The sequence below is a fragment of the Leptodactylus fuscus genome, chromosome 7 (assembly GCF_031893055.1).
Source record: "Leptodactylus fuscus isolate aLepFus1 chromosome 7, aLepFus1.hap2, whole genome shotgun sequence".
Lineage (NCBI taxonomy): Eukaryota > Metazoa > Chordata > Amphibia > Anura > Leptodactylidae > Leptodactylus > Leptodactylus fuscus.
Genome location: NC_134271.1, coordinates 26,887,669 through 26,904,678, shown reverse-complemented (window position 1 = coordinate 26,904,678; position 17,010 = coordinate 26,887,669). Strand labels below are relative to the sequence as shown.

Below are 17,010 nucleotides of genomic sequence, written 5' to 3'. Positions count from 1 at the left end.
CTGGTTAGAGGCTCCCTCCACAATTAATTGGTCCAAACTGGGCTAATTAGAGGCTCCCTCCACCATGAATTGGTCCAAACTGGGTTTTTTAGAGGCTCCCTCCACCATGAATTTCCCAAAACTTGGCTGTTTAGAGGCTCCCTCCACCATGAATTGGTCCAAACTGGGCTGGTTAGAGGCTCCCTCCACCATGAATTTCCCAAAACTTGGCTGTTTAGAGGCTCCCTCCACCATTAATTGGTCCAAACTGGGCTGGTTAGAGGCTCCCTCCACCATGAATTTGCCCAAACTGGGCTGTTTAGAGGCTCCCTCCACCATGAATTGGTCCAAACTGGGCTGGTTAGAGGCTCCCTCCACCATGAATTTCCCAAAACTTGGCTGTTTAGAGGCTCCCTCCACCATTAATTGGTCCAAACTGGGCTGGTTAGAGGCTCCCTCCACCATGAATTGGTCCAAACTGGGGTGGTTAGAGGCTCCCTCCACCATTAATTGGTCCAAACTGGGCTGGTTAGAGGCTCCCTCCACCATTAATTGGTCCAAACTGGGCTGGTTAGAGGCTCCCTCCACCATTAATTGGTCCAAACTGGGCTGGTTAGAGGCTCCCTCCACCATGAATTTCCCAAAACTTGGCTGTTTAGAGGCTCCCTCCACCATTAATTGGTCCAAACTGGGCTGGTTAGAGGCTCCCTCCACCATGAATTTGCCCAAACTGGGCTGTTTAGAGGCTCCCTCCACCATGAATTTGCCCAAACTGGGCTGTTTAGAGGCTCCCTCCACCATGAATTGGTCCAAACTGGGCTGGTTAGAGGCTCCCTCCACCATGAATTTCCCAAAACTTGGCTGTTTAGAGGCTCCCTCCACCATTAATTGGTCCAAACTGGGCTGGTTAGAGGCTCCCTCCACCATGAATTTGCCCAAACTGGGGTGGTTAGAGGCTCCCTCCACCATTAATTGGTCCAAACTGGGCTGGTTAGAGGCTCCCTCCACAATTAATTGGTCCAAACTGGGCTAATTAGAGGCTCCCTCCACCATGAATTGGTCCAAACTGGGTTTTTTAGAGGCTCCCTCCACCATGAATTTCCCAAAACTTGGCTGTTTAGAGGCTCCCTCCACCATGAATTGGTCCAAACTGGGCTGGTTAGAGGCTCCCTCCACCATGAATTTCCCAAAACTTGGCTGTTTAGAGGCTCCCTCCACCATTAATTGGTCCAAACTGGGCTGGTTAGAGGCTCCCTCCACCATGAATTTGCCCAAACTGGGCTGTTTAGAGGCTCCCTCCACCATGAATTGGTCCAAACTGGGCTGGTTAGAGGCTCCCTCCACCATGAATTTCCCAAAACTTGGCTGTTTAGAGGCTCCCTCCACCATGAATTGGTCCAAACTGGGCTGGTTAGAGGCTCCCTCCACCATGAATTGGTCCAAACTGGGGTGGTTAGAGGCTCCCTCCACCATTAATTGGTCCAAACTGGGCTGGTTAGAGGCTCCCTCCACCATTAATTGGTCCAAACTGGGCTGGTTAGAGGCTCCCTCCACCATGAATTTGCCCAAACTGGGGTGGTTAGAGGCTCCCTCCACCATTAATTGGTCCAAACTGGGCTGGTTAGAGGCTCCCTCCACAATTAATTGGTCCAAACTGGGCTAATTAGAGGCTCCCTCCACCATGAATTGGTCCAAACTGGGTTTTTTAGAGGCTCCCTCCACCATGAATTTGCCCAAACTGGGCTGTTTAGAGGCTCCCTCCACCATGAATTGGTCCAAACTGGGCTGGTTAGAGGCTCCCTCCACCATGAATTTCCCAAAACTTGGCTGTTTAGAGGCTCCCTCCACCATTAATTGGTCCAAACTGGGCTGGTTAGAGGCTCCCTCCACCATTAATTGGTCCAAACTGGGCTGGTTAGAGGCTCCCTCCACCATTAATTGGTCCAAACTGGGCTGGTTAGAGGCTCCCTCCACCATTAATTGGTCCAAACTGGGCTGTTTAGAGGCTCCCTCCACCATTAATTGGTCCAAACTGGGCTGGTTAGAGGCTCCCTCCACCATGAATTTGCCCAAACTGGGCTGTTTAGAGGCTCCCTCCACCATGAATTGGTCCAAACTGGGCTGGTTAGAGGCTCCCTCCACCATGAATTTCCCAAAACTTGGCTGTTTAGAGGCTCCCTCCACCATTAATTGGTCCAAACTGGGCTGGTTAGAGGCTCCCTCCACCATGAATTGGTCCAAACTGGGGTTTTTAGAGGCTCCCTCCACCATGAATTGGTCCAAACTGGGGTTTTTAGAGTCTCCCTCCACCATGAATTGGTCCAAACTGGGGTTTTTAGAGTCTCCCTCCACCATGAATTGGTCCAAACTGGGGTTTTTAGAGGCTCCCTCCACCATGAATTTGCCCAAACTCTGCTGGTTAGAGGCTCAATCCACCCTGATTTTCAAAACAAATGTTGGTGCCAACCTCAACTTACTACAAGGGCCAAATTCACTGCTGGTGACAAGCTCTCCTCACTGCAAGTGCCAAATACACATGTTTCAAGGTGTTTTCCTACTGTCAGAGAGGTGGTATTGAGTGTGTAAAGTGTGTAGTTGTTAGGCTGTGATGTTGGGGTAATAGAGGGTCTTTGGTGTGTTAGATGCCCCCAGACATGCTTCCCCTGCTGTCCCAGTGTCATTCCAGAGGTGTTGGCATCATTTCCTGGGGTGTCATAGTGGACTTGGTGACCCTCCAGACACGGATTTGGGTTTCCCCCTTAACGAGTATCTGTTCCCCATAGACTATAATGGGGTTCGAAACCCGTTCGAACACACGAACATTGAGCGGCTGTTCGAATCGAATTTCGAACCTCGAACATTTTAGTGTTCGCTCATCTCTAGTGGTGCTGTTTTTGAAAAAAAAACAGACATTTAATCCTGTATACCGCTTTAAACTAATCGATCAATTCTTAACCCCTCCTCTAAAGTCATCCGAGCCATACAATGTGCAATGTGTTGGACAATGTGCATGTTGGGTGATATATGGATCCTATATGAGAATAAGGTTACAAGTCCCCTGGTCATCAGTTCTGTACGTTACAACATATGAGATGTCTAAACATCTGCAATGGCCATAGCACAAATCACCCTCTTTTCCCACAAGATGAGCTCATAATGGAAACGCTACAGGACTCCCAGGAGATTGCGGCATCTCCATGTGGAATGGATCAAGACGGAGATTCAATTAATGGAAATATATTTTAACGGAAAGTTTCTGAACCTCATGAACATGTGCTCTAAGTTATCAGCCGAGCGAGATCCTATCACATACACGTCTGATAAATAACAGAACTACACTGTGGTAGTGGAACAGGCTTAGCAATAAATAGGCACATGTATAGAAGTGACGTATATAGGATTTATACAGCTGACAGAATTACATCAATTCTGCAGTTCCCCATAGTACATATTATTTCTGTCAATGAATGGGAAGACTATGGTAATTTTATATAGAATGGTATTCTCAAACCAGAACCCAAAATATCAGCCCAGCCCTGCAGATACATAGGTTATGGCCACCCGAATCAAGCATATTATACCCAGCCTGCAGATACATAGGTTATGGTCACCAGAGTCCAGCATATTAATTCAGCCTGCAGATACATAGGTTATGGTCACCCAAGTCCAGCATATTAATCCAGCCTGCAGATACATAGGTTATGGTCACCCGAATCCAGCATATTAATTCAGTCTGCAGATACATAGGTTATGGTCACCCAAGTCCAGCATATTAACTCAGCCTGCAGATACATAGGTTATGGTCAACCAAGTTCAGCATATTAATCCAGCCTGCAGATACATAGGTTATGGTCACCCAAATCCAGCATATTAAATTGAGCCTCCAGCCTGTTACAGTCCCCTGTATCATACAGCATTTCCCCCCTTGTGGATCACCATTCCCCCCTTGTGCATATCGCCATTTTTGTCAATATGCAAATGAGTTTTTTGGAGCAACAAGTGTGTTCCCATTGCTCCATAAAAGAAAGTGGTACTGCCCTGGTTTCCCCAAAGAACTAATTTGCATATAGAAAGAAATTGGAAATCTCTTGGGAAAGGAGGCCCCAATTCACAAGGGGGAAGTACCACTTGATGCAGATGACCCTAACCTATCTATCTGCAGGGCTGAAATCATATGCTGGTCCTGGAGACAGACACCCTTTAAGCTGGTCCCCATCCCAACCACAATCTACTGTTATTCGTGGGGTAACCACAATGAAGCATTACTTAATGCTGGCCGCCTTCCACACCACATGAGGCAATCCTACAGAGAACAACATTGGGCTCATTCACACATGCAAGATTCTGCCTCTAAGGCCATGTCAATTCTGGTAAAAATATGAATTTCATGTATGTATTAGTATTTAGCAACATATTCACATGCAACAGACGATTTTCATGCAAATTTATGGCATGGGTGGAAAGGCCAAGGATTTACCCCTACAATGGGATTACAATCTGCCGTAGATCTGCAGCAAATCAGTGCCAGAAATCTGAGGGTAAAGCCCCGGATTTAGGTCGTGGAAACACGTCAGACTTTCGTGTGAATGGTTATATTTCCATATTCAAGACAATTCTATTTCTAATAGAAGGTAAAACCCAATATCCAGAGACTGTATACAGATATATAGGGTGGAATTGCTAAAAATCAAGGTCTACTAACTTCAGAGGGCACATGAGATGATACGAGGACATTGATACGTCATGTCCCATTTGGTACTAGATCTATAAAAACTTAGGAAATGAATGACCTGAGGGTGTAGGAACTTCTAGTCTACACATACGTGCAGAAGCTCCTGGACTCCAATGCATAATATGTAACGGGACCCCTACCCATTTTGTGTCATCTAGACTAGTGGTATATTTTATGTGGCAGAGGGACCTTTGGTGCCCCCTTGGGGTCCAGGCCCACACACACTGGGTGACCAGATGACCCAAGACAGCTCTCCATGATCTAAACAATGGCCGACATTGCAATGTCCTCCTTTAGTTTGCATTAGGAACAATAGGTTCACCCTAGCACCGTCTCTTCGTTATTCGGGCCTGTCAGAGGACCTGAACAATGGAGAGACAGACCTGATGGACTATAATGGGGTCCGTCATTTTCCTCTATCAATTTTCGACGGAGTCTCCAACTGAACATAGCTTTACAGATACGTCAAAGCCATAGGGTCATACAATTCATTAATAACTTACAATTTCTGAAAGATACCGTAAAACGTGACATGTCATACCAGACAGACGGATACCGAAAAGGTCTAAGAAGTCTATGTGTCCGGTTATAAGACTGAACGTCTTCATTACATAGGAGAAGAAAACAAAGACATATATAGTAAGGTCTCTCCTGCTCCTCGCTGGCACCGGTCGAGGGCACAATGACCAGAGGGAATCCTGCTTATGACATATGTATTATTATTTTCCAGGCTTCTCAGCTATCTTTATGAAATCAGCTTAAACCGATTTAATTAAAAACCCCATAAAAGGTAAAGCTCTCAGCTAACAAGATATTCCTAGCCCAAGGGGTAGAACCTCGGCCACCGCGCACTTAATACACAGGGAACAATTTAATCCAGATGGGATGGAAAATTAATGAAATGTACATTACAAAATAGAGTGGACGGCAAGAAAAACGGGGCAAGCAACGGCAGGGGGAGAACATTACCCCTGATCCTCCTCCATAGGATCAATGAAGGATCTCAGGGTCTCCCAGAGTCTGGGGTGGCAGGGAAGACAGACTAAGGATTTACCAGGCAATTCTCTTACTGCCTTGGGAAAGAACAAACTTCTCCGAGCACCAGGGAGAAGGTTCCCACAGTGTTGGATGAGGCAATGGAAAAGTTGTGTGTCTCCACCAAGTTTGGAGGACATTCCCAATATTATGAGGGGCTATGCTCATACACACAGCCAGATAGGTAGCTTATGCTCATCAGTATCCAACATATCAACCCAGCCCTGCAGATAGATAGGTTATGGTCACCAGTATCTAGCATATCAACCCAGCCCTGCAGGTAGATAGGTTATGCTCATCAGTATCCAGCATATCAACCCAGCCCTGCAGGTACATAGGTTATGCTCATCAGTATCCAGCATATCAACCCAGCCCTGCAGGTACATAGGTTATGCTCATCAGTATCCAACATATCAACCCAGCCCTGCAGATAGATAGGTTATGGTCACCAGTATCTAGCATATCAACCCAGCCCTGCAGGTAGATAGGTTATGCTCATCAGTATCCAGCATATCAACCCAGCCCTGCAGGTACATAGGTTATGCTCATCAGTATCCAGCATATCAACCCAGCCCTGCAGGTACATAGGTTATGCTCATCAGTATCCAACATATCAACCCAGCCCTGCAGATAGATAGGTTATGGTCACCAGTATCTAGCATATCAACCCAGCCCTGCAGGTAGATAGGTTATGCTCATCAGTATCCAGCATATCAACCCAGCCCTGCAGGTACATAGGTTATGCTCATCAGTATCCAGCATATCAACCCAGCCCTGCAGGTACATAGGTTATGCTCATCAGTATCCAGCATATCAACCCAGCCCTGCAGGTACATAGGTTATGCTCATCAGTATCCAACATATCAACCCAGCCCTGCAGATAGATAGGTTATGGTCACCAGTATCTAGCATATCAACCCAGCCCTGCAGGTAGATAGGATATGCTCATCAGTATCCAACATATCAACCCAGCCCTGCAGGTAGATAGGATATGCTCATCAGTATCAGGCATATCAATCAAGCCCTGCAGATAGATAGGTTATGCTCCACGAGAGAGACTGTATATAAAAGGATTAAGAAATTAAAGGGTTCTAGCAAAAGCATAGGGAATAAGTGTATGATCGATGGGGATCTGACCACTGAACCTGCACAGAATTGAGGCCCACCATTTCCCATGTGAACAGACCAGTGTCGGGAATGCCCTGCTCATTCACTTCTATGAAACTGACAGTGATCAGGTTTTCGGAAGTCCCATAAGAATGAATGGCGAGAAGGGCGATCATTCCCAACACTGGTTTCATCCTGGCCAAGCAATAGCGATAAGTCAACAGGCACACAGAGTTTCATATCAGCCAATGATTGGGAACGAGGGTCCTCACAAATGATCATTCGACTAGTTATTGGTTCATGTAAAAGACCCTTCATTGTTAGGATGAAAAATAGGGAACAGAATATAAAACCAATAAGAGATATTTAGTATTTATGAAAAACAGGTCCATATATAGTAAGGGAAAAAGTCGCTACTTTCCAACAGGTCAACCCAGAGGAATTATCTGCAACTATCGGTATATTCCGCAGATCATCTCATGCATAACCCCCGCATACACGTTGTGAGTATACATGTATTATATATGAGGGTTTCACATCACCAAAAAGGAGATTAATCTGGCAGAAATATTTGCAAGTTTCTATGATGAAAGGTTTCAATTATTCTAGAGGATGAGGGGACTGAGAATCTGAAACGGAACATGAAAATGAGAGTCGGGCGAATGGTTGAAAAGATTCTTCACAGGGCACAGAAAGGGACATATAGTAAAAAGTAATGTCTGCTCTGCTGAGTGTGCACGCGCCATATGCTATGAACCAAGCAGTCAGTGAGTCTATGAGGGAGTTAGGGCTTTTGGGTATATTCACACGTTCAGGTTTTCAGAAGATGTTGATCAGGTGTAAATCCGGTTATGAAGTCAAAATGAGGTATGGATCATAATAGAAGAGAAACTATAAAAGGAAAGATATACAAATCACTATAGGGAATAGTGTGGTCAACAGTAGGCCAAAGACTCTCAACCGACTCCTCAAACCCACCTCCCAATTTGGGGCAATGTTGAGGGTGCCCGATGGTGGTAGTTCTGTCCTCGAGGCGCTTCCAGTTGTGAGGAGTCGTCTCCTCTCCTAAGCCAACAATAACAAATACAGATTCCCAGTTTGGGGTATTAGTAGAAGTTCCACTGTGAGTGAGCCTGGTAATGGTATTTCCATAGCAAGTGGATTCCCCAATATGGAGGTTTAGTCCAGCGCCTGATAACTTCATTCCAACTATACTATATGCTGCCTCTCCCACTAGATTTAAGGGGGGGGTGACCTGAGTAAAGTTCCAATCGGTAGCCTGTCTACATGCCCCTATGAATGGCAGGGTTCATGTTGTGGTACACCTCAACTTCTTCTCCAAGTTGGCACTTTTTTCCCCATCTCAGGGGCTGACAGCAAATTCCTCCCAGTCTCAGGGCAGTAGTTCTGGTGACCCTGGGAAATGGCTCTGATAAGAACCCACCACACTTCCCTCACGGACTGCAGTGGTCCCTCTTTCAGCAATGGCAACCTCACCAAGAACTCAGCTAGACTAACTTCTGTGGTCTGGAGACTAAGTCTCCTAACCTTTCCCAGCCAAAAAAGGAAGAATATACCTCTCCAAAGTGGAATAGATTGTAATGTGTGAATAAGAACTCTAAAACTGCCCCAAAATCTGAACGCATGAATAAACGCTTACAACCAAACCCATACACTAAAATATATATTGCTACAACCGCTATAAAAAACATCAGTCATGGGTGGGAATGAGGTGCCGTGTGATCTCTCCTACAAACCCATTCATCTTACGTCTCCTTACAAGCTACGCTGGTCATCTGCAAGTGCTGAGGAAATGCCTAAGATAAACAGCAGCTCATCATTGATGGACGTAGCACATAAAAAGTCATCTGTCCTCGATTATAACACTCACTACTACGTTCCTCACCGCCTCTGGAAGTTAGCAACAGCTAGTCCGAAGTGTCAGGGACTGGGTTCCCATGGCTGAGCAGCTGCACGCAAGCCTGATATCGAATTGTGCAATGCCAAGGAGCAGCGGAAACTGTTCTCGGGAGAGATTCTCTAAGCTTCATCTTCTGGCAGGCTGACCCGCTAATCTGGGTCTGGTGGATGCCAAAATACTCAATGCCCATATGTATGATACCAAATGTCTGGAAATGCTTTTTGTGGTCCTGACTTGGGCCGTTGATCCAAGGAATATATCATGGCTACAGCATATAATTCTACGTGGAAACAGTTTGTCTGTTCCAGTAAGGACAATGTTCCAAAGTCCACCCAAAAAAAAGTGGTGGGGCTGACCATAGTGTTAAGTAGGCCTACCCATGCCGGTGAGTTTTGGCCAATTCAGGGCCCATATATATGTGCGTGAGTTCTGATTGATCAACAATGGGTCTCTAAAACATCTCTTAGCATCCGAATTCCACTCATCCTTATTCACATACTACAAGCCCTCTCCCCACAACAGGACGAGCCTTTTCATCGACTTACCCCGCCCCGTTTCTTCTAGTACATTGTCACAACAATGCCTGTGTATGTGTCCCCAACCTATAATTTCGCCTCTCACAGCAGTATCTTCCCCCTCCTGTCTTCTCTTCTCTTTCTCAGCAGGTGTGATTTGCATTTTCGCCCACAGAATACGCAGCTCCTCTATAGGTTTTTTTTTTTTCTCAACCCTTTCGGTTCTGGAAACGCGTCTTTTCCAACTTTTTCCAAAGAGATTCATGCTCACAACAATTCTACCCTCTTACTACTAACCTTTCTTAAAGTCTTCCGCTTGGTCTGGATGTCCTCTTCTTCACTGAAGACTTGGTCGCTTTCTGGTGAGGAATACGCTACAGAGGAGCAGGTGGAGGTGCTGGAGACGGACCGCTCTGAAGGCCTTACAAAGGCCTTCTTGTGGTGCTCCTCTTCTGGCAGCAGATCTACAAGTTCCTCGGTGTGTTCCCTGTTTTCATCAGGCTTCTGGCCTTCTGGTTTACTTGAGACATCTCGCTCAATGGTATCCATGTCCTTTTTTGCCTCATGGGGCAGCACAGATAACTTTTTTAATTCTTTCTCCAAAGGCATGTGCTCGAGCTTCTCCCTAGGCACGTGCTCGAGCTTCTCCCTAGGCACGTGCTCGAGCTTCTCCCTAGGCACGTGCTCGAGCTTCTCCCTAGGCACGTGCTCGAGCTTCTCTCTAGGCACGTGCTCGAGCTTCTCCCTAGGCACGTGCTCGAGCTTCTCCCTAGGCACGTGCTCGGGCTTCTCCCTAGGCACGTGCTCGGGCTTCTCCCTAGGCACGTGCTCGGGCTTCTCCCTAGGCACGTGCTCGAGCTTCTCCCTAGGCACGTGCTCGAGCTTCTCCATCACTCTTGCTGCAGGCTGGAGATGTCACACGGTCAATTGCTTTTCGTGGTTTCTTGACTGATCAGCCACAAATGGCTACTTGCTTGTTTGCAGGCATGCCCTGAAAAGTCTCCCTCAGGATCACTCTTCCTGTCCATGAGACATCTGTGGAGAAAGTACAACATACAAGTGAAGATGTGATAGAATCAAAAATTTCTAATATCTTTACAGAGATCCAATTTTATAGAATCGTATCTATTATATCATTGGGGGAACCCCACAACATGAAAATCTTTGGAGTCCAGTGGGCGGTCTTAATTAATAATTGGTAGACAACCTATGAGATACCAAAGATGGCCGTCAATCATTAAGTAGGACCGCCCACTGGACTCTAAACATAGAAGGACCAGAGATCTCAATCTCAAATCAACAGATTGCAAGTTACACTAAAGCCACATAACACACTTTTTTCATGTCCATTACACATCATTTACAACAATAGAAGTCAATATGGGTACATACACAATTTTTATAACTGACAGAATAACATCAGTTAGAAAATAGGACAAGTCCTATTTTTCTGCTGACGGACCGAATACAAGTGCATGGTGTCAATTTTTCATTCCCATTTTTGGCTAATACATTGGTTTTTGTAACGATAAGAATGGATCAGTGGGTTTGGGATGAGTGGGTTGGGTCAAAGAAAAAAAAAAATTTCGAGCCAAATTTATTAAGGTCGTGCAGCATTTTTTATCGTGCTCTGCTCCTTATGCACCTTTTTTTTTTTCAAAACGGTCTTGCAATATGGGCATGGTTTACATTAAAAGGTTACCAAATTTTTGCACCAGCACACTCCACTTCTAACTTGGCTTAAAATTTTTTTTTTTTTTTTTTTTTTTTTAAATCCTTATGGTGCCCTTTCCATAGAGAACTGAGACATTTTGATAAATTTGTTACAAAAAAGCACCCTGGTAAAACATAATCCATGTAAAATGGGGGTATAAAAGTCCCCTTGTAATAAATTGGTGAAAATTACTGTAAAATACAAAGTCGAGATCTGGAGATTACAACGGTCAATTCTGAACCTTTTTATTTTTGTAGATTGTGAGCCCCATATAGGGATCACAATGTACATTTTTTTTATTTTCCGTTAGTATGTCTTTGTAGAACGGGATGAAATCCACGCCAACACAGGGAGAACATACAAACTCCTTGCAGATGTTGTTCTTGGTGGGATTTGAACCCAGGACTCCAGTGCTACAAGGCTGCAGTGCTAACCACTGAACCACCGTGTGCCCCAATTCTGAACCTTCTTTGTAAAGACTTGACCCTTTCCTCTACAATAAGACAGAAACATGTTCTTAGACTACAAAAAGTAACAAAAACTGGAGGTGTAAAGCCAAGGAAGACAATAAGACAAACCTCCAGCCTGCACAAACAACATCATCATCCTGCCCAGAAACTAAATTTGGAGTTACCACACCGAGCCTTCACGAGGAGGACCAACAACACATGACAAAAAGATAACTTAAGATTGTATCAAAAACAGAAATTTCCACCTCCAAAGGACACCACTGAAAACCGAAAGCCTAAAAGGAGGTAAAAAACAGAAAAAAACATGAAAACAGGAGCAAACCGAGGTAAAGATAAAGTAAGAACAAGAAAAACAAAGGAGCTCGGAAAAGTAGGAAGGGAGTATGCAAGCACAGATGTTACGAAGAGGAAGAAGAGAGATGGAAAAACAGGAGGGGTAGACGGCCGGCCGGGGGTAGAGAGCTGCAGAAAACGGAGAGCATATAATTAAAGGTGATAGGGTGTGACGGAGGAGAGGTCAAGACAAAGTGGAATACTGAAAATAACCAAGACGTCCCCGCTCAGCCTACACTCACCGGGGTCCCTGAAGGCATTCGGTGTCAGATATGTTCATACATTTGTGAAAGTACCAGATTCCTATCTACCCTCCCAATCTGCTCTCCCCCTCCTCTCTCTCCCCCCAGATATCTTGTTCAATGAGGGTTGGCTTAGGGCCAACGGGACTAGGGAAAGAGAAGGTTCCCACAGAAACACTGTGTGTGTCCTCAGCTATCATGCCAAGCATGGCAAACCCAGGGTTGCCAATCCAGACAAGTCCAGGTGAAGAGACACAATACAACATCTTAATCGAGGAAAGGAGGCAAACCCCGTACGTGACAGACTAGACGGGGCGGAAAAAAAAAACCCAAACAGGTGGACCAAGTTTGGTGGCACAAACCTTGTAGAAGAAGGTTCGACAATATTCCATATCATGGATGAGAGAATCTCTAGTCTAAGGATCCAGAACAGACTGGTTCCACCGCCATACACGGTTCAGATATCAGCTGATCGGTTGAGGTGCTGGGTGTCAGACCCCACTCAGTCCAATACTAATAATATATCCTAGGTCATTGAGCCTTGAACTATGAATGTATCTGGCCCATAAACCAAGGAGACCCACAGATTCCCCGAACCACACTAAGGTGGATTAAACTCCTTAGCACCCGTAACCATCACTATCAAGAATCCGCTGTAGGGATGAGGTCGGGGGCCCGGACAAAAGATTGCAGCGGGGCCCACAAGACTTTAGTTAAGCCACTGATCTGAAAAATGGATGAAATGGTCCTTTTCTTTTTCTCACGGCCGTTTCGCATTCATCTGGGACCCATTTTCATGCGTTCCTCGTAGACTTCAGTCTATTTTGGGATACAGGAACATGGACAAGGATAGGACATGTTCTATTTTTTGACAAACCATCAAAAACATGGACACGTGAATAGCCACACTGGAATAAATGGGGGGGGGGGGGGGGAATTTGTTAAAGCTGGTGTTTCTGAAAGATGGAGAGGCCCGGGTTATAATCTATATTTCGGGACGAGGTGCCCCTGCCCAGGCCAAACACATTTCCGCATGGGAGACGTAGTGCATCTATGGTACAACGAATTGCCATGACCCAAAGATGTGTCGCATTATTACCCATCGAGGACATAAATTGATTTAGATGGGTTGATAAATTCGGACCCCAATCTGTTCTAAAAACAGTCAGTTCTTGACCTTCATGTGAACATAGTCTAGGGGTGCTATTACATATCTGTGATTTATTCACTGTATTCGGATATACGGTCCTGTAGTGTTTATAGTATAGGACAATATGTCGGTGGCTGGCAGGGAGTCTTAGTAACAGATGATGATACTATGAGAAGTGCCTCTCCTAGAATGTTATTCAGACTGGTAAATCCGGCGAACACACGGACAAAGTTTCACAGTTGAAGCTCAGTTATGTGAGTCTGGGGTTAGTCATTTTCATTGGTATACCGCATGTACAACACCCTTATATACCGTCAGATGTGTAATAGCACCCTTATGTACCGTCAGATGTGTAATAACACCCTTATGTACTGTCAGATGTGTAATAACACCCTTATGTACCGTCAGAATTGTAACAGCACCCTTATGTACCGTCAGATGTGTAATAACACCCTTATATACCGTCAGATGTGTAATAGCACCCTTATGTACCGTCAGATGTGTAATAGCACCCTTATGTACCGTCAGATGTGTAATAACACCCTTATGTACCGTCAGATGTGTAATAACACCCTTATGTACCGTCAGATGTGTAATAACACCCTTATGTACCGTCAGAATTGTAACAGCACCCTTATGTACCGTCAGATGTGTAATAACACCCTTATGTACCGTCAGATGTGTAATAACACCCTTATGTACCGTCAGATGTGTAATAACACCCTTATGTACCGTCAGAATTGTAACAGCACCCTTATGTACCGTCAGATGTGTAATAACACCCTTATGTACCGTCAGATGTGTAATAACACCCTTATGTACCGTCAGAATTGTAACAGCACCCTTATGTACCGTCAGATGTGTAATAACACCCTTATGTACCGTCAGAATTGTAACAGCACCAGAACCAGCAACGCTCAGGATATGGAGGACAGACGTAATATTCATGAGATCAGACAGTTGGCGTTGACCAATTGCACAATTACTAATGCAAATATAACATCGCACCTGCACACGACAGGGCGGTACGGCCTTTACACAGGTAATATCAGCTCTCTTATCATACACCCGTCTAGACACATTTATGGTAGATAACACTACTTTCTTTAGACTGGTTTATTACATTCTTATAGGGACATATAGGGACGAGACACGGCGACAGGGACAAGGCACGGGAGACTCCTTACAAAGAGCGACCATGAACAAGACACAGAGGACTCCTCACCAAGAGTCGCCATGGCGTGCTGTGAACGATGGGGCGGTTTTGGACTCGACTATTACAGCAGTTTTTCTATGACTATGATCCCATACCTATGAGGGATTACAGAAGCGTGGATCACGTATGACCATCTGTAGATATTCCTGACTGACAGATGTGAGCACTACACGGATTACTAGATTATAATAAACTACAAAGTACACACAGACTTATATTGCCCATCTATTGACGTGTCACGTGATACATGACTTTTATACAATATGGACCCCTATGGGGCACTTGGTCGTCTTCTGGGGTTTACATTGAAGGTTCTTAGGGTCAGTACTACAAATAATCTCTGATCGCGTTTCTTGGCCGTGCTATATTTTTTCACGGATCAGACGCTCAAAAACAGATTCAACGCAGCTATGAAAAACGCAACTGCGAATTGTCAGACCACGTGTGAACACGGCCCCATACACACGAGCGTAAATGTATGGGGCGTGAGCAAAACTCAGGACAGGTCCTATTCTGGTCCATTTTGAGAACCAATTGGCCCCAATGAATGGGGTCGGAGAAGCACGACTGGGACACACGGATAACATCCAATGGCGACACGCACATGGTCGTGTGTATGATGCCTAAGGCCTAGCTGGTGGAGTTGGAGTTCGGCTGGGGCCTTAGTCTTAGACTTGAGTAGTTGGAGTCAGGGCCAGAGTAAGAAATAAAGTAACTCTGCCCTCAAATAATAAAAAATTCTGAAATTGTTAATACTGTATAATGAATGGGAATCAATCACTGGATCTTTACGGAGTCTGTCTGGTCATGGCGGTCGGCCATTTATGAAGGAGTCGGTGTCGGTGCTTTAGCCTATCGGACTCCACAGCCCTGCCAACCGGCCATCGGCCCCACCCTGGATACAGAAACATTTTTCAACAATTAACCCATTAGTTACATCCATGCCAATGAACCACAATCCTATTAGAATAATAGGCAAACTACAAAACCAAAGGGACTACAGTACAGCACCAGCATCATATACCCGAAATGTTCCCAGCAAGCCCTTCTCACCCCCGGTCAGTCCTTGCGCCAGAGGGGCCAGAAATACCTTCTGTCGATTTAAAGAACGCCAGAGAGCAAAGAGCTGATGTAAGTGGCATTGTGTAAGATGTCTATCTCATAGGTCACGAGGCATGTTGTCATATAGCGCACACTGGAGACACCAGAGTACATGACCCAGAGTGACCGAGGTGGCCACCAGTGGAGGGTCCGTGCATTAAGGGCATGTTCACATTTGCAGGAGAGACTCCATTGCAGATTCCTTGAAACACAGGAGAAGATATGGAAACAACAGCACAGATGTGAACATGGCCTAAGCCTGCTGCACGGACACCAGATGTGTTCAGGGGCTACATGAAAGTGCTACCCCTATTTAAAGGGATCCTAGCGGGTCTAAAATGTCTCCCAAACCAAACCAGAGCCGTGTAGGGGACTCTAATAGGAGCAGAAGCAGATACATACCGATAAAGCATTGCTGAGAAAATACTTTTTTTTTTATAGGTATGCAAATCAGCTTGCAAGTGCACCAAGGGCGGAGCTTGATTTGCCTACAGACAGCCAAGGCTAAAAAAAGGCTAAAAAATGTCACTTATATGCAAAGTAGCGGAGTTAGCCAATGACTGCAGAGAAGAGCCAGAGCACTTGCAACTGTCTGAATGCAAATAGGCCCCGCCTCTAATGCACTTGCCTCATCAGTTAGGGGTTGGTGCCTACAGGCTAAAGATCCTTACATACTAATATTAGCATCCAAGGCATTTAAGACAAGATGGAAATTCCCTTTAAGGATATTAAGCCAAAATAGAAAAATGCGACAACTTTTTTCAGCGTCCCTCTTGTCTTGTCCATAGACTACTTTATCTGAATGTGGCTAAACTGCAATACCAAATACAACCTATGGATAAGAGAGGCACTGTTTTTGCAGCATTTTTCTATGACACAATCCCTTTAAGCCATGTTTGCATACTTAACAGGACTTGCACAGGGAAGGCACAAGGTGCCATCAACCTGACCACATGCTAACAATGCCCAGGATGGATATGGGCATCAACTATGGGCTTACTGTGACCCCCCTGCTGTATGGTAAGGGTCTTCTCATCCATGCCTGAAGTGTCCTACAGAACTCCACCATAACCCAAGAGCCTGCCAGGCTATGCCAACCTGCAAGTGTCCTGCCCCACCACCCCACTCAGAAGAAGTTGCCCTCCATCAGTGACAGTGCACAGGACCCCCAGCACATGGCAGCCAGGACTGGGCTCTGCAGCTTACCCGCTCGGCACAGTCTTCTGCTCGTCCTGTCCCGGGGAGCTCCGATGACATTTTTATGTGAGGACTGATGGGCGGGGAGAGACAGCAGGAGAACTGCCAGGGGAGGCGCTACAGTGCACCGGCCAGTGCGGGGAGGTAGAGCTCTGCTGCCCTCTGCTGGACACGAATAGGAACTGCAGCCTGAGTTCTCTGCAAGAATAAAGACAAGAAGTGCAAAGAAGGAAATTTATATCAGAATAATTCAGATGTTAGGACATCACCGCCTTTTTATTTTGGACGCCATTTCAGA

General features: G+C 45.5%; 1 protein-coding gene across 3 annotated transcripts in view; it reads right to left on the bottom strand.

Annotated features, from left to right (window-relative positions):
* LOC142213227 (inositol-trisphosphate 3-kinase A-like) overlaps positions 1–16,792 on the bottom strand; it is an 83,933-nt gene extending 67,141 nt beyond the window's left edge. For 2 of the 3 annotated variants that reach the window (XM_075281504.1, XM_075281502.1), the window contains exons 1-2: positions 16,722–16,792; positions 9,587–10,324 (exon numbers count right to left, since the gene is read on the bottom strand). In XM_075281504.1, the coding sequence (XP_075137605.1) occupies positions 9,587–10,180 (594 nt within the window). In that variant the 5' untranslated portion in view covers positions 10,181–10,324; positions 16,722–16,792. Of the gene's footprint in view, positions 1–9,586; positions 10,325–15,467; positions 15,503–16,721 lie in introns of those variants that run through there. The other variant, XM_075281503.1, reaches the window with a different exon arrangement.
* Positions 16,793–17,010: the final 218 nt, after the last annotated feature.